Source organism: Mus musculus, chromosome 1 (genome assembly GCF_000001635.26).
Source record: "Mus musculus strain C57BL/6J chromosome 1, GRCm38.p6 C57BL/6J".
Taxonomy (NCBI): Eukaryota; Metazoa; Chordata; class Mammalia; order Rodentia; family Muridae; genus Mus; species Mus musculus.
In genome coordinates this window covers 46237752-46262440 of record NC_000067.6, presented here as the reverse complement: position 1 = coordinate 46262440, position 24689 = coordinate 46237752, and the positions used below count along the sequence as shown (strand labels likewise).

Genomic DNA, 24689 nt, shown 5'->3' with positions numbered 1-24689 from the left:
ATTGTTATTTCCTGTTATTTTTGTTCCTAGAGTTGGAATTCTGTTCATGTGGCTATTTTCATTAGGTTTGTTGAAAGATTATTTTTTTGCTTTTTCTCAAACTTAGTTTTCCTCTTTGTGTTGAAGTTTTCCCTTTATTATTCTTTAATGGCCTGGATTTGTGAAAATATATTGTGTTAATTTGGTTTTGTCATGGAATACATTGATTGGTTTTTCCACCTATGGTAATTGAGAGTTTTGTTGGGTATAGTATCCTGGGCTGGCATTTGTGATCTCTTAGAGTCTGTGTGACATCTGCCCAGGATCTTCTGGCTTTCATAGTCTCTGGGGAGAAGTCAGGTGTAATTCTGATAGTTCTGCCTTTATATGTTATTTGACCATTTTCTCTTGTTGCTTTTAATATTCTTTCCTTTTTTTGTGCATTTGGTGGCCTTTCCCTACACAAAGAATAAACAGGCCGAGAAAGAAATTAGTGAAACAACACCCTTCACAATAATCAGAAAAAATATGACTTGGTATGACTCTAACTAAGGAAGTGAAAAATCTGTATGACAAGAACTTCAAATCTCAGAAGAAAGAAATCAAAGAGATCTTAGAAGATAGAAATATCTCCCATGCTCATGGATTGGCATGATCAATATAGTAAAAATGGCTGTCTTGCCAAAAGCAATCTACAGATTCAATGCAATCCCCATCAAAATTCCAACTCAATTCTTCAACGAATTAGAAAGGGCAATTCATCTGTAATAACAAAATAACCTAGGATAGCAAAAACTCTTCTCAATGATAAAAGAACCTCTGGTGGAATCACCATGCTTGACCTAAAGCTGTACTACAGAGCAATGGTGATCAAAACTGCATGGTACTGGTACAATGACAGACAGGTAGATCAATGGAATAGAATTGAAGACCCAGAAATGAACCCACACACCTAGGGTCACTTCATCTTTGAAAAGGGAGCTAAAACCATCCAGTGGAAAGAAGACAGCATTTTCAACAAATGGTGCTGGTACAACTGGCGCCTATCATTTAGATGAATGGGAATTGATCCATTCTTATCTCTTTGTACTAAGGTCAAATCCAAGTGGATAAGAGCCACACATAAAACCAGAGACACTGAAACTCATAGAGGAGAAAGTGTGGAAAAGCCCTGATGATATGGGCACAGGTGAAAAATTCCTGAACAGAACAGCAATGGCCTTTGCTGTAAGATCAAGAATTGACAAATAGGAGTTCATAAAATTGTAAAGCTTCTGTAAGGCAAAAGACACTGTCACTTGTAACCTCCCCTCCCCAGCCTGAAACCTGTTTGCTAAGATTTCAGTGTTAGAGAGCATCAGGGTGGAGCTTGCTGCCCTATCGTCCTGCCACTCCCACTGCAACTGCCTGCCAACTAGCTATTCTGAGCTATCACGTGTTCACCTGCAACTTTACTCCAAGATGATTTGGCGGGAATCGGGCCCCTTCCCCTGTTTCATAACTGAGTGTCAGAAATAGTAAAATGGAACCTTGATCAGACTGACTCTGTTGGTTTCCCCTCTCCTCTCTCTCTCTCTCTCTCTCTCTCTCTCTCTCTCTCTCTCTCTCTCTCTCTCTCACCGCCTACCCCCCCTCTTCTCTTCCAGGTTTCCAAGATGTCTTTCCAGACTAGAACCCAGACATGTGAGCCGCTGGTCAGACACAACAGATCTGGCGCCCACATGGGACTGTGAAACGGCAGAGGACATTTGGAAGAAGCACTGCTGATTTGGAGCTCCATAGAAGAAGAAAATAATTAAAGGCAATTCATACTGGAGAAGGTCGGTATGGGCTAAGTTGAAACAGCATTAAACCTGAGTGCTAATTCACTTAGGTTCAGCAGTGAGGCTTATCAGAAGCTAGGAACTTAACAGGTGGCTAGCTGTAGCTCCCAGAAGCTACATTTTTAGGTGTGAGAAAAGAAAGGGTTTATTAAAAGGAAATTAATAATCAGGCAGATGGCCGCAGTTAAAACCTACATCTTGCGGGAGGAAATTGTCCCAAAAAGCAGAGAGAAATTTCAGGAGTGCCATGCTTTGTTTTCTCTGGGCTTTACAGCAGAAGTACTCTGCCCCTTTTGTGTCTTTGTCTACTGTCTGGTGCACCAATCTGTTCACGTTTTCAATTCATGTATGTTCGTGTCCAGTCTGTATGAATGAATGTTCTATGTTTTATGTTGAATAATAAAGATGGCTAAAAAAAAAAACCTTTATCTGCAAAGCCGAGAGCTGCCACGTGCTTCAACCAGGAAACAGACACATGGCAGGAGGGCCCCTGCTAGAAAAACTGTTCGTTATAGGAAAGAAGGAGAGTCTACGGCCTTTTAGTTTCAAGGTAAAAAAGCTGATAAATGATTTTTTTCCTGGAGGGTTCTCTACAACGTGATTAATGTGTTTGGCAAAGATAAAGTGCTTTTTATTCCATGATTATAGGTAGAAAAATTAATATTCTCTGATTGGTCTAAATGTAACTGCTTCATTTTTTTTATTGGTAATGTGCTCTGCGTGTTTTCACTATCAGTTCATAAGTTGTTGGTTAAGATTAATAATTGCTACATTGGTACCAGATGGTTATTCTTAAAATTGATAACTCAAGTTTAGAGTCCTTCCAATGCGTGGCATAAGTCAGGCCAAGAGGCTGGGTCTCTAAGGACATTTCTAGTTGAGATAATAATTAATGTGGTTCCTATCCTAAAAAGTAAAATTAAAGATAAGATTTAAAACAATATCTCTTTATTAAAGCTTACATGTATTCATAGGTATTAATTGGTAGTCAAACTTTGTAATATGATAGTAATACTTCTAATATTAATTCTATAAGTAATAAATAGTTTTGAGATTGGGTTTTACTTTCCCAAAGTTAATGTTGCAAAAGGAACTTAATAATTCTTTACAGATCTAGCCAGATGCTGTTTTAATGAAGTTCAAATTCATAATTTATAATGAGTCAATCAGACCATAAAATTTATCAAGGCATTACAATCTGGTTTGCCTACCTTTTATATAGTTATTATAGATCCGAAGGATTGTTTCGTTTTCTCTCTCCTTTGCATCTTAATGATTGCAAAGGTTTTGCTTCTAGTGAGTTTATAATAACTAGAATATTTTGCCTCTAATATGGCTAAATATTGATCTACATTATGTAAAAAAAATTTATCATTTCTGCTTCTATACAAGAAGCCAAGAGTTTTAATCTTTCAGTGTATATTGTTTCCTAAGTGGAAAATGTTTTATTAACTAATGCTTCTCAAGGGAAGTTTACCTTAAATCCTTTCTCTCACCCAAAAGATTCAGAGACAATATCTTTTTATTACTTAGGGTTTTAGTTTACTACAAAAGGTTTTGCAAAAAATAAGAAAGCTTTTATAATTGTTATTAATTATATTCATTGGTAATTAAATATTAGCTGTGCCCAAAACAATTCTTTAGCCAAAAAAACCCATTATTATAAAGTCATTTTTCTCATCCTCCCAGCTGATCATTGGCCCACGTGGGCCCAACTAGCTGCTGGCTGCTGTGGGGCAGGACCTTGAGACACACAGTATCCCAGAGCTATAGTGATGCGAGAGGCCTCCATAAGGCGGTCAGCCCTACAGTGAACTCAGAAGAGGGCCGAGTTCACATTTGCCCTGAGCCTCCACATGTCCCGACCAGAGTAGCCATATTGTTCTCAGTAAGACCCGGAGTAAATTTTCTGGCCTACAACAAATTGGGCTGCCTTCAGCTTCTTCTGCCTGAGAGAAAGGCCAAGGGCGGATGGCCAAGGTCAAAGTGGTTTTCACCTCAAAACACAGTTTCAACTGTGGTACTAATAAAAATTGTAAAGTATATTCGTATATTTTTTAAAAACCTATAACAAAAATTGTGTCTTAAAAACCTGATTAGTGTATGTTCAATACAGCAATTTATTTGGTTATTATAAAATATTAATAATTGACCTATTACATACCATCATTTTAAATAGATTAACAATCAATATCCCAAATATAAGTTAAAAATTGTTTTATGCATGCTTTTATATCTTCTATGAATTCATGCATGCATACATCCCAATTATTGTGTTTAATAACAACCCCTATATGAGACATAAGTAAATGTAAATTAGATCACATGCTTAGTCTCTTAAGTTTCCCCCTGTTTCAGCACAAATAATCTAGTTGTGTGCTGTAGATGGAGTTTTAAAATGCTGAACAATCAAACCTTAATTTGTATATTAACAGTCAATGCTATATCTCAGAGCTCACAATTGCTTAAGATTGTTCGTCCTTCAGATGCTATTAATTCTCAAATTTGCAATTGCTTATGCGTATACAACTCATAGAAAAAATGCTGTCCTTTTAAGAAGGTGGTTTTTAGACGTTTATTAAATTGATCTAAATTGCCTGGACATTTTAAAACAATGCCAGGCTAAATTTATATCTCAGACAGTCTATAGGTCGTACATATAAGGTAGATTAGATATATAACCTCGTTCTTTGTATATTCATAACAGCTATGGTTTAAAATAATATTTTAATATTCTTAAAAATTGTGCATGTATAATTCTTTCCTTTTAGTGTCCTCAGTTACTACTTGTTTCGACATAATAGTGTTAATTCTTGAGGACTTTTACTTAATAATTTGCTACAAATGAATGCTCTTATTTCTAGTTAATAAATAAATAAATTATGCACATGTGACTCTTAATAACTTTTCAAGCTTTCTAGTTACAACCACTCTTTAAGAGAAATGATTGAAAGTGCAATTAGTCACTGCCCCTTTAGAGCCAAGTATTTAAAATGTTTTGTCAACAAGTTATTAATTCAAAGATTAGATATTGTGAAACTTTAAAACTTTAACTTCTTAAAAGACAAAAAAAGGGGAAATTGTATCCCCGTACATACTATTTAGTGCATTCCCATGCACACTATTTAAATCATACCTTTATTTTCAAATTTTGAAATTTAGGTGTCAAAGAATTTAATAAATGCTTTATAGTATCTTAAAAGGATCTACTTATTGGCTTATAGATTGATCTTAAACAGCTACATTATTAAGGAAGGGAAAAACAGGTTCTTTCCACAGAATGCTTCAGAAGCATGATGGTTAATTCATGTGACAAGCTGGCAGGTAAGTTGACACAGTGCCCTCATTAAAATGACTAGGAAACTAAATTAGATTCATGTTTTAGATCCATCCATGCTTGCCATTTTTTCCAATTTAGACTAGCTTCTAGCCTTTTAACTTTATGGCAATAATACATCAGAGACTGTATATTCTGACTTAGTAAGATTAGTCATTTAATAGAGTCATACTGATTTTTCTCTTTTCTTCAGTGTGACCAGTCATTCTAACTCAATCTTAGACTGGTCTAATATTTAGTCCAATATTAGAGATTCCTATTGTAGATAACTAATATTCTTAATTACCAAACAAAGTTAATTCAGAGCACATCCCCCACTTCCAGAGAATCCCTGGCCTTTTTACTAATTCTAAAACCAGCCCAGAGACTGAGCTTGAGCCTTGCTAATTTGCAACTGAATAAAGTACCTGCATTTCCCCAAAAGAAGCTTTGCATTGCTATTTTCTCATTGTCTGGATCTCGTTTTTTTTTTTTGTTTTTTTTTTTTTTTTGTTTTGTTTTTGTTTTTGTTTTTTTTCCAAGCAGGTCAATCAACACCTTCAGCCTGACTGCAGTGGGCATGCATCCCTGGCCCCAAGAGCGTACAGGTGGCAACTGCTATTTTCATTCTAAAGACATTCCAGCTTGTATTGTGGCTTTAGGTCTGATTTGAGATTTAGGTTTACTATGAGGGCTAGAAAGGCAGAAATTTCAAATATTAGAAGAGATTGGTTTTTATTCTGATAGATGGGCTTAGTCCCTTAGCTGGTCTCTGGTTTTCCACCCTTGCTGTTATTGCAAGGTCCCCTTAGTTCCTCAGGCTGTGGGAATAACAGAGATGAGGAGTGTGACCTCCAGATCCTAATATAGCCTAAGAGCCACAAATTATGGTGTTACTAGTGATGTAATTCTTGTTAAGGCCTTGCTAAATCTGAGGTTGACAATTCTCCTTTAGGAGCTGCACAGTACTCAGAACTGTGCATACTGATTCGTGATCATATGAATATAGTACGGGTACCGCTTGGGTGCAGAAATTTACTGCAGGGGAAGGTCCAACTTGACCATTTCTGGGTTCCCTGTGAGATACACCCGGTTTGGATGGAGGTTGGTATCTAGTTCCAGTTACAACCAAAAATATCTTTCTAAGGCTCTGCCTCCCCTCCCCAAAAGATACCAAGAGCCACAAGTGTAGGTCATGACAGCACCCACGGGAAGAATCAGGTCAATATCCCCCCAAGCCATGGTTAAAGCCCACTCATCTAAGGATGAGAAAATCATTTGATCACCTCAGTTAAGCATGGCCTTATTAAACTTAATTAATGGGGGGGGGGGGGTGGAGGTTGGAGACCATACCATTAGAAAGACAAGCCCTTCACAGCCTCCCATCCTAAAAGGCCAATTGGCCTTGGACTACGGAGCTGGTCATCACCCCCTCCTCCCTGTTCCCCTCCGGTCATCCAAGAATGTGGAGGAATATCCACGTACTCTCCTTCAGTGTTATTCATAATAAAATGCCTTTCAAATTTGTACATTCAGTCTTCGCCAGGGTTCCAATGCCTTAGAAAGACTGTGTAGCTGACTACTTGGTATTCAGTAAAAATTTCAACAAGGAAGTTATCTATTCAGTACTAATTAGCATTATAAAAGTCAGAGCCTACAGCTCAGGGCTAGTCTGCTAGTTGTTTACTAGGACATAAAGGACAGTCTTATCCAGATACGGTTCACCATAAGAAAAGTTAGGAAATCCCAGAGAGATGGGTTTCTTCATTTAGCCCTAAGAATTCAGGCAGAACTAAAGGGCATAAATAAATTTTATGCCTCAGCCCAGCCTATTCTTTTTTATATTAACAACAGGGAGGAGATGTAACCTCCCCTCCCCAGCCTGAAACCTGTTTGCTCAGGTTTCAGTGTTAGAGAGCATCAGGGTGGAGCTTGCTGCCCTATTGTCCTGCCACTCCCACTGCCACTGCTTGCCAACTAGCTATTCTGAGCTATCACTTGTTCACCTGCAACTTTACTCCAAAATGATTTGGCAGGAATCGGGCCCCTTCCCCTGCTTCATAACTGAGTGTCAGAAATAGTAAAATGGAGTGTTGATCAGACTGACTGTCTTGGTTTCCTCTCTCTCGCGCGCTGCCTAGCCCCCCTCTTCTCTTCCAGGTTTCCAAGATGCCTTTCCAGACTAGAACCCAGACATGTGAGCCGCTGATCAGACACAACAGTCACTAAGAAAAAAGGCCACCAATAGATTGGGAAAGGATCTTTACCAATCCTAAATCAGATAGGGGACTAATATCCACTATATATAAAGAACTAAAGAAGACAGACTCCAGAAAAATCAAATAACTCCACTAAAAAATGGGGTATAGAGCTAAACAAAGAATTCTCAACTGAGGAATACAAAATGGCTGAGAAGCCCCTTTAAAAAAATGTTCAACATCCTTAATCATCAGGGAAATATGAATCAAAACAACCCTGAGATTCTACCTCATATCATTCAGAATGGCTAAGATCAAACATTCAGGTGATAGCAGATGCTGACGAGAATGTGGAGAAATAGAAACACTCCTCCATTTTTGGTGGGATTGCAAGCTGGTACAACCACTGTGGAAATAAGTCTGGCAATTCAGAAAATTATACATAGTACTACTGGAAGATCCAGTAATTCCTCTCTTGGGCATATACCCAGACGATGTTCCAACTTTTAATAAGGACACATGCTCCACTATGTTCACAGCAGCCTTATTTATAATAGCCAGAAGCTGGAAAGAACCCAGATGCCCAAAAGAGGAATAGATACAGAAAATGTGGTACATTTACACAATGGAGTACTACTCAGCAATTAAAATCAATGAATTCATTACATTCTTAGGCAAATGGATGCATCTAGAGGATATCATCCTGAGTGAGGTAACCCAATCACAAAAGAACACTCATGGAATGCACTCATTGATAAGCAGATATTAGTCCCAAAACTTAGAATATCCAAGATACAATTTGAAAAACACATGAAACTCAAGAAGAAGGAAGACCAAATTGTGGATACTGGGCTCCTTCTTAGAATGGGGAACAAAATACTAATGGAAGGAGTTACAGAGATAAAGTTTGGAGCTAAGATGGAAGGAAAGAGCATCCAGAGACTGTCTCACCCAGGGATCCATTCCATATACAACCACCAAACCCAGACACTATTGCATATGCCATAAAGGTTTTGATGACAGGACCCTGACATAGCTCTCTCTTGTAAGTTTATGTCAATGCCTGGCAAATACAGAAGTGGATGCTCTCAGTCATCTATTGGATAGAACACAGGGCCCCTAGTGAAGGATCTAGAGAAAGTACCCAAGGAGCTAAAGGTGTCTGCAACCCTATAGGAGGAACAATGATATAAACTAACCAGAACGGCCCAAAGCTGTGTCTCTAGTTGCATACGTAGCAGAGGATGGCCAATTTGGTCATCAATGGGAGAAGAGTCCCTTGGTATAGTGAAGATCATAATCCCTAATACAGGGGAATGCCAGGGCCAGGAAGCTGGAGTGGATGGGTTGGGAAGCAGGGTTGGGAAGAGGGTATAGAGGGCTTTGGGGATAGCATTTTAAATGTAAATGAAGAAAATTTCTAATAAAAAAGGAAAAAAAAACCTAAAAATTATTTATGCTTAATTAAACAGCTAATTATCAAACATTTCAATAAATGTTTACTAGATAAAACCATTTTTAAATGTTTGCAAATAAATGTATCTACTAATTAGATAATAAAGATCATTTGTGAGAAAAGATATTTCCTTACATTATAATGATCCCATTATCAATGGAGAAAGAGTCAGAGGGTAACCCAGCGATATTCCAAGCTCGAATCGTCACGGCCTCTCCCAGTGTGCCCATAAGAGAGTAGTCATCAGAGCAGGGGATGTCTCTTTCTTTACACGACTGTGACCACTCCTGGGTTTGATTCTTCAAAATATTCACAGAAAAATAGAGACATGAGTTGTTGGACAGTAGCCAAAGGGATACTACCTAAACGATATTTACTGAGAAAATCAACTGCTGTTGAAGCTTCACCTTGAACATGATTTGTGCACCAAACCTTTTTCAAATAAAATTATAAAAAAGAAAATAAGCTATGTACTGTAATAAGCAATGAGGCAAAGCCCAGATGAACCACATGACAAAGTTAGAATTTTATATCTGGGAAGAACAATTACTGTGTATTTTTCTAAAGTTAAAACTTACAGAGTAGTTGACATTCTCTGGCTTAGTTTCATTTCTGTTGCTATGATAAAATAACCAAGCAAAAATTAAGTTAGGGGGAAAATGGATAAATTTTTCTCCCAATTCAATTCAAGGTGGAAGGAACTTAAAGCAACTGGTCACAGTCACAGGCAAGAGCAGAGTGAGGATGGATGTATGCCTGCCTCTACTGCTTGCCTCACTCTCCTGCAGAACCTACGGTAGGCAATGGTGCTCCCCACATTCCTGGTGAATCATCCTACCTCAACTAATCCAGTTAGGAAAATCCCTCACAGGCATCCTCATGGGCCACCCTGATATAGACAACCCCTAAGTGAGATGCCCTTTGTAAGTGATTATAGATTATGTCAAGTTGACAGTTAAAACCATCGTATTTTCCATGCATGTATATTTAAATTATAAATATACAGAAAAACACTATATGATTTATAATACAAAACAAAACCTGTGGAATAGGTAGAGGACACAGATAACATTTATTTCTGGCTCCCATATGCTCTATAGGAATGATCACCTGAAGTATATTGAGTTGTATCAAGGATCAGGACACATTTTGAATTCTGTCCTATCTACCAGAGACTTGCTCTGTTATGGTGGCCAAAACCCATACTAAATTGTTTACTCAATACTAAAGTTTATACTAACGTTCATGTTCAGGCTACACACCTAAACCTTCAGAAATAGTCAAAGACATGGCTGTGAGGGAAATAGAGACAGGCAAAGAGAGGGTGTCCATAAGCAAAGGGCATGATGATTGTACCTGTTCTGGGCTAATGAAGATGTCCTGTGTGTGTGCATGTGGGGTGTCTGTATATGTGCATGTGTGTGTGTGCATGTGCGTGTGTGTGTGTGAATGTGTGTGCACGTGCACATGCATGCATTATGTGTAGATGGTACTGAGAAGGGTTTGGTTGTCACTACCTTCTCCGTTGGGTTCCTGCTAAGTAGGTTGTGTCAGTATGCTAGTTTTATACAAAAAGGCCAGGGCAGATTTGGGTGAGTGGCCACTTCATGACCTTAAAAGTTGTTAATATTATTTAGAATGTCCAGTATCTCTATTAGCAGTAAAATTACAGGTGACACTCTTTTTCTCATTGCATCCCATCAGTAGTACATAATTTCAAATTATTCATCTACTGACGATGCTAGTTTTCAATCACTTCATTAAAGCCAGGCTTCTGTTTAATAGTTATAGGATTATAATTATGTGTGATTATTGGTCCTTTGGATCTCAGACTGTTACAGAAATATACCTGGGTGAGTGAGAAGCATACTTCCTTATTGCTGTGAGTGTGTGACAGGATTTTCACTGGGAGGAGTTGCTGCAGTTGGAGCAACAGTTTATAATACAATAAGTGGGATGCTATGAACTAAATTTCAGGTACTTCCTGGGAATTGCACATCTGAATAATTCATATGGAGATAACAAGAGGTTTCCCTTGGAAACCTGAATAATTCGAGGACTATTGTCCTGCAGGAGTGTTTGAGCCTAAAAGGGAAATGACTTGGCTCAGGACTCAGCAAACTGCACAGGAAAACATGGATGCTTTACCCATAATTGAGAACACTGAAGACAGCAGTTGTGAAATAAAGTTTGCTCCTTGATCCTGTCCATTTGTAGTTAACATTTCAGTCCTTTGTGGAAGACCCCTGGTGATGAGGGAAATGCCTCTGATTTTTGTCAAATACTCATTTGTATTAGTTCATGTCATAAATTCATCTTTTCATATTTTATCCTCTAAGTTATATTACTATGATTTGGGGGGATGTTGAAATTGCCCACAATTTGGCAGTACTCTACCCTGAATTTTTAATCTGTAACCCCGCTCCCCACGTTCCCATCTTCCTCTGAGCATTTCCTGGTGTTTTCTCTAAAGATATATTTGAGGCTGTTTCAGTAACATAAAATAACCAAGCATCAGGTGTGGTGTAATGTGGTACGGTGCGGTGCGGTGCGGTGCGGTGCGGTGCGGTGCGGTGCGGTGCGGTGCGGTGTGGTTTGGCACTTCTAGCTGCCTAAACAGCAGGTAAGTACCCAATGGGGGTCACTGGGATGCCCAGGGGTATGATTAAATCTAACAGAGATGGGAGTGAGTGCCTGCTAGTATTTCCATCGTTCCAAGACCCTGTGGGAAGACAGAGTGAAGTGACCATGTTTCTTGTTCCTACTCCCTCTCTCTTTCTGACTGGCTTGATGGCTCTGCCTGGGGAATTGTCTCAAGCTTTGTAAGTTTCCTTGTTTAAAGTTGTCAATTGAACTAACCCATCACTAACCAGATAAGTTAAATGTTAACCTCCTGAGCTAGATATATGATGTTAATACCCCTACTGAACAAAACTCAAAAGAACAGGCAGAGCTGAAAATTGGAGTCATTGCACTTCTATGACCTTAACAAGGTAAACAGAGGCCTCCAACGTGAAAAGGCTAAAATAGAAGCTCCATCTATATGAGGATTTTTAAAAGTTTGTTTTTAAAACCTCAATAGTCAAAGAAACCTTAATGGAAATGGAGGGCTCAGTTCTGCTTACAGAAAAGTCCTCAGTGAGGCTCGGTGGACAAAATATGCAAGTATGTTAAGGGAAACCAAGAAGCCCTTGATTAAGGTCAGTGAAGGTTGTCTTGTCTCTAAAGACAACCCGCTAAAGTTTCAGCCTCTAATGTGGCTTTAGAATGACTTATTAAGATCCATGTAGAGTAGTTAAGGCATGGAGCTCTCATACACGCGTGTGTTCAGGCAGGCAGGCACACACACACGCACACACACGTACTCACACACACATACTCCTGATTCCTTTACCCTTAGTTAGGAAAATTAAAAATTCATTTAAAGTCAGTCAGTTTAAATTTAGATTTTAAAACAATATTTCACACAGATCTTTTGGCTAACAAGCAATTTACATGATGTCTAAAATTTTTGAGCACAAATAATTTAAAACTATTCTGCTTTTCCTTGCAGTAACCAAAAATTAACACAAAATCAAAATAACACAGATGGAAAAAAAATCCCTCAAGTTCCCCACCAACACCACCACCAGCAGAAGCAACAAACAGACCAGAGGTTAATGTTGCAATGATGGGGGGAAGCAAAGAAAAGCCCCAAAGGCATCCCTCACCTGTCTGTAGTTAGATGTAAAGGCTCCCAGGTAGGCGACAACCCCTGAGGAGATGAGGATATCTCCCGTCAGGTTGATGTACAGATGCCCAAGCTCCAGCGCGGAGTTGCTCCATCGGGTTTTCTCACCTCCCAGGCCCCCGATCAGCTGCTCTGCGCGTTCTAGCTTTTTGCTGCACAAGTCAACCTCAAAAATAAAGGTGAGCTTTTATCAATATCTACAAATGAAATGGGCTGCAGATTTCCCAACTCAAGAGATAAGCTTTCTCAATTACAAACTAGACAGTTTCTAAAAAGCACTTTGAAAAAGAGAAGCACGGTGAATCTAGCTGAGATACAGAAAGTTGGTGACATTGTGACTATAACAAACAAGCGACATCAAGAAGCTTCTAAGGACTCCTACAGAGCAGCTAACATTTAACAGTGCGGCCACTCTAAGGAAATGACCTTCAACACAAGGGACTGAGATTAATCTAGTAACCAGCACTCTACTGCAAATACAGATTTTAAAAATATATAACAAAAATGGGGGAGTACTCTGGATGAAGCAGGTTAGTAGAGTATTTGCATAGCATGCCAAGGGCCCGGGTTCCAGAATTTGCACTATATTTTAAAAATTTTATGTGTGTCTCCTCACTTAACTTAGTGCATTTAAGGTTGCTTTTAAAGGTTAAAACTTTTAGCAATTTACACTTATTTACAGCACACAATCTTTTAAGTTGTTAAATGGCATCACTGTCCCCCCAGACACTTGCAATTAAGCTTCACAGGGAACACCCACCAGTCACTAGCTAAAAGCCTCCTTTCTGCATTGGACAATCAGTCCAAAGCTTATTTTACACCATTAAACAATTCAATAGAAAGGGAAAGGGGCAGATGTTTATCAAGGTGGCCAGACTTGGGGAAAGGCACCCAAACCTATGTAAGATCAGTGTTCCACAGGATACTTAGATGGAGTCACTGCAATTTAATTTTTAAGTGATAGCATCACTATTTTTTAAATAAAATCAACATTCATTTTGCTTTTTAAAAAAGTACTTTAATAGTAGTAGAATTGTATCACACCCTCATTTTCTTCTCTTAGCTTCTCCTATATCCCCTAACGTTGATAGCACTCTTCTCTCTTTCTATTTATCTATCTCTGACTATCTATCTATCTATCTATCTATCTATCTATCTATCTATCTATCTATCTATCTATCTATCTTTTAAGATATGTGTACGCACAATACACATGGCTGAGTCCATACTTCTTGTTGGTGTGTACACAGTTTCTAGGCTGTCTACTCTGCATTATACAACCAATAAGGGGTCTCATTCCTGGGAGAGGCTAATCCCCCCTTTCTGTCTGTGGTTCTCTGTCTAAGAGTGGAACCTCATCACCCCTTCCACATTAGCATGTCCACTGATACTGCCAATGTTCCAGCCTTGTTCATGCAGCCATTCCTAGGAGAGACAGTTTCACAGCAGACTCCCTGGTATTCTGGCTCACCCACTCAGTCATGTTCACTGCTGCTCCACTCACAACAGTCAGGAAAGGGGAACAACCTAAATGTCTTTCAGTGGGTAAATTGATAAAGAAAACGTGGCACATATTCACAATGGATACTACTCAGATGTAAAGAAAAGAGAAGTTAAGAAACTTTCAGGTAAATGATGGACCTGGAAAGATTACACTGAACATAGCTCAGACCCAGAAAGGCAACAACCTTACTCATAAAAGAAGCTGAGTAAAGTTTATTTAGGGATCAAACTGTGAGGTTTTATAATGCAGAACTCCAAGATCAGAAAGAGACATTTACATTATTTCGGAGTAAGAATTTGTCTTGAGCATTTTCCCAATACTAGTAATCATTATTTAACTGTGGGGTAATGGGCTATGCACAGACAGTCTGGTCTCCAGTGGAGCTGAGGTAGAAACCTGGTGGTGTAATTCCCACCTACATGGGAAGGCATTCTCTCTTGTCTCCTGGACCCCTGGCTCCTGTCAAAGTTACTGTCCCCACAGCCCGCACAGCAGAAGCATGTGGCTAACAGTCATGTAGACAATGTCCCAAGCTTCTGACCTTCAGGCTAGACTCCTCCAAGTTACCTAGCAACAGCAATATAACATAGCCCACTATAAGAGGGGCTGCTTAGCCCCTCCTCACTCTCTTAAGCTTTTTCCCGTACAGGAACACCTAAATTTAGAGTTTCAAACCAAAATTTTCTTTATTTAAATGCTTATTTTCTCTCTACCATTCATGATATATGTCCAAAACATCTCTCAACTTGTTTAAGATTTCCTTTAAGGTTCAAAAATCATCCAATCCTTAATTAACAACCAGTTTCCCTTTACAGACAAACTGTTACTGCCTACCCCAGATACACAATTTACATGATATTTTCTTCCTCAGCCATCCAAAGCAGACTGTGATGTGTTCCTAAGCAAACCACTACAGGCATAAAGTTTGCTATCTACTCTACACAGACATACCTTGCTGGAGTTTTGCTCCTTTGTTACAATTACTCTACAGGTCTATCTCCACATAGTGCCTGCTGCCACAGCTCCACCTGAAGCAGAAACATCTCCAGAGACCTACAGAAAAAACAAAGCTGCCTTCCTCCAAAAACCTCATCTGACTGAAGACTCCTGAGGCATGCACTGAACCCCACAGAAGACAGACTTGGGACCATCCAGCTACAGATGAATTCTCTTGCCAAAGCCAAATGGCTGCTGAACTTGGGGAAGTTATATGATAGTGAGGAAAACATAATGTCTATCTAGATTAATTAATTGCTGTTCAAAATTGATGTTATTACCCTCAAATTGTACTACCCATGGAACAATTAATTGACTGTACAATCTCTTGCCTTCCCAATGCTTACCCTTAACCCTCCTTACTACTCTGGCTTTGTTGTGCTACTTCTCTAGGCTATATGATTTCTTCTGATACTTCCACTCACCCTAAATTTCATCACAAATGATACAGTCACACAGTGACCCCACCCCCCTTATAAAAAGGAGGATTTGTGCGGCAAAGGGCTATGTACAGACAGTCTGGTCCCCAGTCGAGGTGAGATAGAATCCCGGTGGTGGTAATTCCCACCTACATGGGACAGAAGGAATTCGCTCATGTCTCCTGAACTCTGACTCCTGTCGAAGTTACCACCCCCACAGCCCCCACAGGAGAAGCGTGTGGCTAACAATCATGGAAACAATGTCCCAAGCTTCTGACCTTCAGGCTAGACTCCTCCCAGTTACCTAGCAACAGCCAGATAACAGCCCACTATAAGAGGGCCTGCTTGACCCCTCCTCACTCTTACTCTCTCTCCTTGCTCTCTAACCTTTCTTTCTCCCTTACTCTCTAATCTCTTCCTCTTTCTAACCTCTTACTCTCTAGCTTTTCCTCTTTCTTTCTCTTTCCCCCTTCTCTCCTCTTGGCCATGGCTGGTCTCTCTCTCTCTCTCTCTCTCTCTCTCTCTCTCTCTCTCTCTCTCCTACATTCTCTCTCCCCCCCTGCCTTTCTACAATAAAGCTCTAAAACCATAGACTGTCTGTTCATCAAGGCCCTCTGTGCTTGGAATATGGGATAGGCTTTCTCCTAAAGAGCCATGCCTAATCTCCCTTCAGAAGGCCTTCCTATGCTCCATCAGCAGACTAAAGACTCTCACCTTCATGGGAATCTCTCTCCCTCTGCTCTCTTTCAGTATCCCTGGGACTGAGAGTATCGCCCTGGGGCCCCTATTCTGTTTTCATCTCCTCTGCTGTACCCAGCGTGGGATGCCTGAGACTGAGAACCTGGTATGGGGACTGCCCCTTGTCCACCCCTCCCCCCCCCCCCCCCCCCCCGCTGAGTGGGGTCAGTGATTTCACACAGATAGATGTCCACCCGGGGCCCAGTGGAAAGCATTAGGCAGTCCTCCCCCATCTGCCTGCCCAGAGCATAGAACTCAAGCTGGACGCTGGCTCTCTCTCCCTCCCCCCTCTTCACCTATACCTACAGCCCCACATTTAACTAAATGCCTTTAAACTAAAAGATGTAAAATACCAGTTCACCTACAGATAGGCTTGAACAAGCACAAGGTTTGTAATGGGTGATAATTTTGATGTTTCCAAAACTAAACCTTTGTTATTCAGTTTTCCCACCTTAAAGGGTCTCTCCCTTCCAGGCTTCCTTATCTGTTTTGCCTTCAACATTGCTCAAAAGAAAGTGGATCAGATCTCAGACTACAACAATGCTGCCACTGGAAAACCCTAAAGAAAATACTCTTGTGACCCTTTTTAATCAAAATAAAAAAGACCTTTACTATAAATATATGCATATGTTGATTTTATATTTTCCAACATTCTTTTACAAAAACTTGAAAATTTCAAATACATAACAAAGTTCATAAATGTTTCCAGTGAGCATGTATATACTCACCTAGTGGTTATATTGTTAAAATTAAATGTAGTATACTGTCTGGTTTTGTGTCAACTTGACACATGCTGGAGTTATCACAGAGAAAGGAACTTTAGGTGAGGAAATGCTTCCATGAGATCCAGCTCTCAGGCAGTTCTCAACTAGTGATCGAGGGGGAGGGCCCCTTGTGGGTGGTAACATCCCTGGGCTGGTAGTCTTGGGCTCTATAAGAAAGCAAACTGAGCAACCCAGGAAAAGCAAACCAGTAAGTAACATCCCTCCAAGCACCTGCTTCCTGACCTGCTTGAGTTCCAGTCCTCTCATGATGAACAGCCCTTTCCTCCCCAACTTGCTTCTTGGTCATAATGTTTGTGCAGGAATAGAAACCCTGACTAAGACATGTAGTCATGGCCAGTAACAGGTTAAAGACTGACTCAATGCCCTATGTATGTTCAAATATAGATTACACGGCAGATCTTAGAGGAAAAGCAGTGTGTTACTGGATCAGGCCGTAGACAATGACTAGAAGCTGGGTCGTCCATGAATAAATGGCTTAACCTTTCTGTGTTTTGGCATCCTAAAAATAACCAAAGAAAATTGGTAATCTCAGAAGTCTATGGCCAGCAAGCCAGGAGTGCCTCTGTTAATATGTCTGTCCTTGGGGGAAGTGCAGGAAAGGGAGGAGAAGGAATCTTCCAAACTCTGAGGAATGTTAATATCATTTTTACTTTGTCAAAGAATGATCAAAAATATAAAACAAACAAACAAACCAAAAAAAAACCAAAAAAACAAAAAACAAGGACCAGCAAGGTGGCTCTGCGTATAAAAGTGCCCGCTGCACAAAGAAACACTGAGTTTGATCCCTAGACTGCATATTAGGTATATAGGTAGCAGGAGAGAACCAACTGCACAAAAGTTATCTTGTGACTTCCACACATGTACTGTGGCATGCATGCATGGGCATAAACGTGTGTGTACCTGCTGTCGAAATTATTTAATCTCAATCTGGAGTTTCTACCCTACCTTTGACCATTCAGTTCCCAGATGAAAGACACACAATCTTTATATTTATTATAAGCCTTAGTCAGTATTAAAGCTGGGAAGATATTTATCTACCTTTTATGCTATTAGAATCTATTTTCCCACCCATAATTCCTAGTTATAATATGATATGTTTCATCTGGGCAGCTCTTAACTCCAATTGGCCAGTCCTCATGTCTATGCTTTCATGATTCATCTACCCCATGGTGGCTTCCTCATCTCTCCACCTTATCCTTCCTTGTGGTTCTCCTCAGACATCAGACTCAAGAATCCTGCCTACTTTTTCTTCTGCCCAGCTACTGGCTGTAGGCATCTTTATTCACCAATCAGGGATAACTTGGAACAAGTTTACAAAGTGTCACTTGGGTATGTCACTTAGGTAAGTCACTTAGGTATAAGCAGACTCTCTCATTCCTGGAGGCAATCATACTTTGGGAGCCAGTATTTAGCATAATAATATAAACAAAAGACCAATCTTCTATATACACAGGCACACACATCATAAACACATAGTAAAAATTTGAATTTTTTTCCTAAAAAATAAAGGTATCTTATACATAACAAGCTCTTGATAAGTGTTGACTGCTATAAAATATTGCTATATATTTCAGTTACAGAATCAGACTTAGCAGTTACTTTGTATGAATGGGCTCTCTATATAAATTAAGACAATGACTTTGGTAGTAAGAGTGTTTTTAGTAATGGCTTTGAGAATGCTCATCACAGCTCTCCCAGGGCTGTTGTGTGAGTTCTCTCAATCCTCCTTGTGAAATGAGAAGAGATGGAAATAGCCCAGCTTTCATTTTCTAAGGATGACAAGTGAATGACTGATGTTTTATGGACCAAGGGGCCACACTGGTGTTATACTACATGGCTGTTGGGGCTTTCATGTCACGTCACGTGGTCATGTTTCAATGCCAGAACCCCTCCAAGTTCCAGGGCCATGCACAACCAGGTATTGGGTAGGTCTGGCCTTGGAACCATAACTCACTAATCATGACCAGGAAAAAAACAGAACTGGTGAATTTTGTGCTGGCCACAAAGTCTTTCTTATTTCCAAGGTGATCCCAGTTCACATTTGCAATTGTCAGCACCTACCTGGTTTTCCAAGTCTGCTTTCTTCTGCTTATTCAACTCAAGTGTGTCTTGGAGTTTGGCCAACTTGTCCTGAACCTCATACAGGGCAGCCTGCTTCTTTCTAAGGCCTTCCATAGCAATCCTCAGCTTCCCTTCGGCTGCAGCCAGCTTTATCTTTTTGGGAGCTACAATTTTTGCCACTCTACAAAACAATCAAGTTGGGAAATTAAATCCCCCTGAACATATGGAGCTTTGTAATGTCAATTTACCTTCTGAATATTCTTTGCAAGGACTTAAGACACTTCTTTATGCAGAATTTACACCTAGTTGTAGAGTCCATATTTCATCTAAGAGTCAAATCTGATACAAAGTATGAAAACTGATGGTTAAGACTTGTGGGGTAAGAGAGCAGGTAAGGACCTGTCACCCCTCAGAGTCTCTCAAGCTGGCCTGGAACTTGCAGGGTAGGCTAAGATAGCCTACACCTATTTTAAGTTCTAAGGCCACACCTATTGCACTGCTGCCTACCCAGTGCTGAGATTCTAAGTTAGTGCTACTATGATTGGCTTCTCTTATGTGTTCAGTGGGTTGAACATGGGTTCTTATGCAGTAAGACAAGTACTTTACAGACTGAGCTGTCTCTCCAGCCCAAATAGTCCTATGTCCTAGTGCTGGTGATAGAATCTGTGTCCTCGTACATGCTAGGCAAGTTCTCTACCACTCAGCTGTACCCCAACATCTTCCCTATTTTAAATAAAATTTACATTTTTAAGATACAAAAAAGTCAATCTTTACTACCATGCCATAATTTTGTTAATTTTTAAGTGACTTAGTACAAGTTTAGTACTTCTTCAATTTAATTTTTTCAACATAGTAAATAAATAAAAGCTTTGGGGAGACTTTAGAAATATTTTAGTAAAGAGTATTCCTAACTCCCAAAACTTTAATGATCATTAAATTACGTATTACTTTTAACTGCTACAGTTTGGGCTCTAGTAAAATTAAAAGCAGCAATTGAAACGCGTGTTTTCTGACCACCCTTTTTCTCACATGGGCTCCTAGCTTTCTCTTGTCTATAGGAATGGGAGGGCAAACCCAGCATACCCGACAGGTTTCTTCTCCACACTCACTTGTCATAGGAGTCCATTGCGATGACCCACTTGCACAGACCCTCAGCAGCTGTTGAAGCATTCCGGATCTTCTCTGGAACAAAGTCTGGGTTGGGGATATAACTCTTCCTTATGATATTCATATAAGCAGGAGGAATATTGTCCTTGTCATACTCATGAAGTGACTGCAGAAACCTTATGTCACCAAGAAGTCTCTTAGCAGGGCCCCAGAAATCCTCAATTTTCTTCCCTGAACCTGTTGGGTCAGGGATTTTGTCGGCTTTGATACCTTTCAATATGCAGATAGCTTCCATGACAAGCTTGACGCCAGCAGGAGGACTCTTCATGGACTTCACAACTGTGATATCCTTGAAAAGCAAGGTTTTATTATTAATAGAAATAAATATCTGCTTGTACACCCATTGAAGTCATATTGCTGAGACCAATCTTTCAAACTAGGTTTTAAGGTACCCTAAGGAATGGACATTTTCTATGTTGGGCAGAAATGGCAGCAATGGTAGAATCACGGCAAGAATTTTGACAAGTTAATTGGGAGGGAATCTTTTCTTTTCTCTTTCTTTCTTTCTTTCTTTCTTTCTTTCTTTCTTTCTTTCTGTCTGTCTGTCTGTCTGTCTTCCTTCCTTCTTTTCTTTTCTTTTCTTTTTTTTTTTATATTGTCTTCATTTACATTTCAAATGCTATCACAAAAGTCACCTATTCGCTCCCCACACCCTAATCAAAAACCCACCCATTCCCACTTCCTGAATCTCGGATTCCCCTGTTGTGGGTTATATGATTTTCGTAAGACCAATGGCCTATCTAGAGGGAGGGAATCTTAAAACAACAAAAGGATAGTCGTGGGAACTTACAGTGGGGGCAGTGGGGAGTGGCACAAGACTCTTGAAGGAACCACCATGATAGAGAAAGGCTGAGCAGGAAGAAGAGGAGGTAGAACTAGCATGGGTGCTGGGAGCGGTCGTGGGGGCAGTGGCAGCTGCTCCTGTGTTGATGGTGGTGGTGGTGGTAAAAGTTGTAGTAGTGGTGTCAACTGGCAGCTTTGATCCTTTTCAAAAATGCCTTTGTCGTGAAAACACATTTCTTTTCAGGTAAACTAGGGGATTCTCTTGCCAATTAAAAAAAATGTTTGCAAAATATGGATGCTAATTTGAGAGAAGCTAAACTGTGGTCCCCCACTCCCACCCTGTGGCAAAGCTCAACCCAGGACACAGCTTTCACCTGCGCGGTCAGGGTATCAAGGGCAGCCAGTGCAGATTCCAGGATGGGTAGGGCTTCAGCCAAGTCGGCATCGCATTCATCTTTGATGGCTTTGGCTGCCATGGCTTGATCGTTCGCTACTGTTTCATCAGCTTTCACGATTTTCTCAGTTTTGGCTACCTCCATGGACTCTCTCTCAATTATTATCATCATTTCGTCAACCTCTCTGCTGGCAACTTTTAACTGCGGATGCAGTGCCTCCAGCTCACTCTGCATGGTTGCCACCTGGGACGAAGCTGAATCCAGTTTATCTAAACCCACCTCGTATCTCCTTTTCATTTTCATCACTTCACTGGAAGCAAACAGATGAAATGAGGTGAGATACGCAGATCTGTTTATCGCATCAAGGGACATCCTGCAAGCTCTTGAGTCTTTTACCCCTTTTGAAGTAACTAAAGGTGTGGTCTAAAAGTCCTTCACAGGTACTAGGTGTGGAAAAAAATACAAAATTATGAACAAAACAATACTGGATTGTACACAGTTATGACCAACCAGTCATAACTTTCAGTCCTTTCTGTGTTTTCAGTACCTCTGGGTACATAACAAAAGCTCCCAAGAATAAATAAAACCACTAGTAACAAGGCAAAAAGCCTCCTGTACCAAAAATAAGAAGGCTCCCTATAACGTTAGTCTCCACTGTGAGCACTTTCCAACAATACTATAGTTCTTGCAATAGTCACTTACTTCAATGAGATGCCCAAAATAGGTTATTTTGAATATTGCCATAGATGAAAATGTATTCAAAAGTTATTACATCTTCCCACCTGTTAGGAAGTTGAGGCTATCCAGGCTGGGCTATATCAGCTTAGGGTACACAGTGAGACCTGTATTTAAAATGTATTTAAATTACACCTTGAAATAAGAATTTTTTTTTTATTAAGACAAAAGGAGATAGTGAAACTCAACACTTTCTATGCAAAGTGATTTTTGAAGGAATGGTAACTGATTAGAAATAATTTTAGTCATTTAAAATTTTTAAAATATTCTTTGAAATGCTTGTTCATATATGTTCTCTACTAAGAAAAATCTCCTTATCTATAACAATTCATTTTAAAATATTACATTTATTCAAAGGTGCTATATTTCAAAAGTCAAGAAGTAGCTGGAGTAAGACACTAACTTGAGGTATACAAAGGAGCCCAGCTTGAGACATTCCAAAAAAACCTAGCTTATTATATACAAAGTAACCCAAATGAGGAAAAGCAAAACCAACCACAGGAAAGGCTGTGACAGGGGAGGAAAAGAAAGTCGGAAACATACATTTCTATCATGTGTGTTGCATTCCTCCTGACAAAGTAAAATATTTGACAAAAATAGGAACAGAGGCACCAGATATATGTTTAATCCTGTATTATGTGTGAGTTTGGTCTCTGTCAAAGCTTGGAGCTCTACAAAGGTTTTGCTCCTGTCAGCATGAGATAGTAACAGCACTCATCCAGGTGACATTTTAAGTACTGACTTTTGGTCAGGTGACACGATGACTTGGTTTTCCAGTTATAACTGGCTATTGAGAGATCTGGGTTTTAAGCAACTGAAATGACCACAAACACAAGGTAAGAATTCTAGTTGAAATTAAAAGAGAACTTTAAATTTTTAATTCGCAAGAACATTTGAAATTGTTCATCAAAGAAGCTTCTCTGTACAGCAAAGCGAGCCGATTACAGAGACCCACAACTGGACATGATGCAAAGAACGCTGTGTTGGAGAGAGCTTATCCCTGCTGGACACATGCATCTGTGATACAGCCCCTGCACCTATGGCTCAGGGACATCAGAGAAAGGGGGGCAGAAAGAGTCTAACATCCAGGTTACGAGGAAGTCTGTTTTGAGGTCATCTTTCTTAGAAAGGGGTACATAAACCAAGACTGGAACAAAAGCAACATGAATAGAAATGTTAACATGGATGGGGAAATCTCACAAAGTCCCACCAGAGACAAGGAACACAGGCAACCAGTGACTGCCAAGAGAGGGAGAATTAGTCTTTCCCAGGGATGAGTTCCTGACTGTTTGTCAACCGCAAAGTGGTCAGCCCTGCAATCATACATACAAACAACAAAAATAGACTCTGCAGGTTGTACTTATATATCTCTGTGTGTATGTTTGCATGTGTATATGTGTGTGTATAAAACAATAATTTAGGAAAAAGAGGCTATCAATTTGAGAAGGGGATGTGGGAGGGATTGAAAGAAGGAAGAAATGGGAAAGGAGAAAAGATAATATTTTAATCAAAATGTAAAAATAAATATTAAAAATTAATTTGCAGAAAACTGTGAAGGGAAACTGAAGGATTAAAAACTTGAAAGGGTAATGAGAGTATCTGAGATGCCCAGAAAGCCATGACTCTTCAACCTTACCATCAGTTCATGTCTTGTTAGCTTTACCTTGCTTTCAATTGGGATAATCTCAAATACCATGAGTGTACAAGCAAGAGTCTTGCTCATGAATGATATCCAAAATTTAATCTCTGAGAACTTATGGTCCTCCTTCATAGACAAATCAAAAAGAACAAGCAAGATCGCTTTAGGTAAAGAATCTTGAGAGCCAAATTCAAGTAGCAGCCTTGGGTGGGAATTGCAGATTTCATTAGACAGATGGAAAGTTTACTAATGGTAAGACTCACTACGGTATGGTTCAAAGGGAACAGGACAGCCCAGCTGGGAGAGGGTAGCATAAGGAATGTCCTACAAATGTCTTGGTACCATCTTGTTCAATATGAGATACAAGACTTCAAAATACTTATGCTCCTGAGCTGGCTACTGGGAGGTTGTGAATTTAATTATGGAAATAGGTACAAATAGTTCATTTTAAGGAATCTGTTTTAAGTATTTTTTAATATTTAAAAGAATTTGTTCTGTTAGGTTAATAGTCTTGAATCCATTGTAAATATAATGTAATTGAACCATAGATTATGATCTCTGTTTTAGGTTTTTAAAAAAAATCTTTAGACTTTTATAATGTATAATTTATGGTTCACAGTACAGATAAGTTTGATTAACTACATTCATAAATCATTTAAGTAACTAAACTTGATTTGTTAAACCTAAGATAAAAATACCTCAAGTGTAAAAATGCAAAGCTATCAGGCTCCCTGCTGCAGGGAATGTTACTGTGCCTCTCTAAACTCTTTCTAAGTCTTACTTGTTTTCCCTTTGCAAAAATGTAGAAATACTATATAGAATTCATTTTAGTGAGTATTTGAGACCGAGTACTAACCGAAGGTTTTCTTAGGGGACACCACTAAAATTTTCTAAATTTTCAACTTTCAAGTTTAATACTAATGAATTTTAGCTTTTAGAATATGCATTCCAACTATTAAGTTTTA

General features: G+C 39.5%; 1 protein-coding gene across 28 annotated transcripts in view; it reads right to left on the bottom strand.

The window, feature by feature from the left end:
* The window catches only part of Dnah7b (dynein, axonemal, heavy chain 7B), a 307481-nt gene that overhangs the window by 111111 nt on the left and 171681 nt on the right, over positions 1 to 24689 (bottom strand). For 24 of the 28 annotated variants that reach the window (XR_003954985.1, XR_373250.4, XM_011238490.3 and 21 more), the window contains 5 exons: positions 21330 to 21660; positions 20115 to 20461; positions 19006 to 19186; positions 12483 to 12668; positions 8908 to 9071 (listed from right to left, as the gene is read on the bottom strand). Coding sequence is in view for 25 of the 28 variants with exons in the window: in XM_011238490.3 (XP_011236792.1) it covers positions 8908 to 9071; positions 12483 to 12668; positions 19006 to 19186; positions 20115 to 20461; positions 21330 to 21660 (1209 nt within the window). In the remaining 3 variants the exon portion in view is untranslated. Of the gene's footprint in view, positions 1 to 8907; positions 9072 to 12482; positions 12669 to 16988; positions 17091 to 19005; positions 19187 to 20114; positions 20462 to 20968; positions 21171 to 21329; positions 21661 to 24689 lie in introns of those variants that run through there. The other 4 variants (XR_003954980.1, XM_011238495.3, XM_006495928.4 and 1 more) reach the window with 4 other exon arrangements.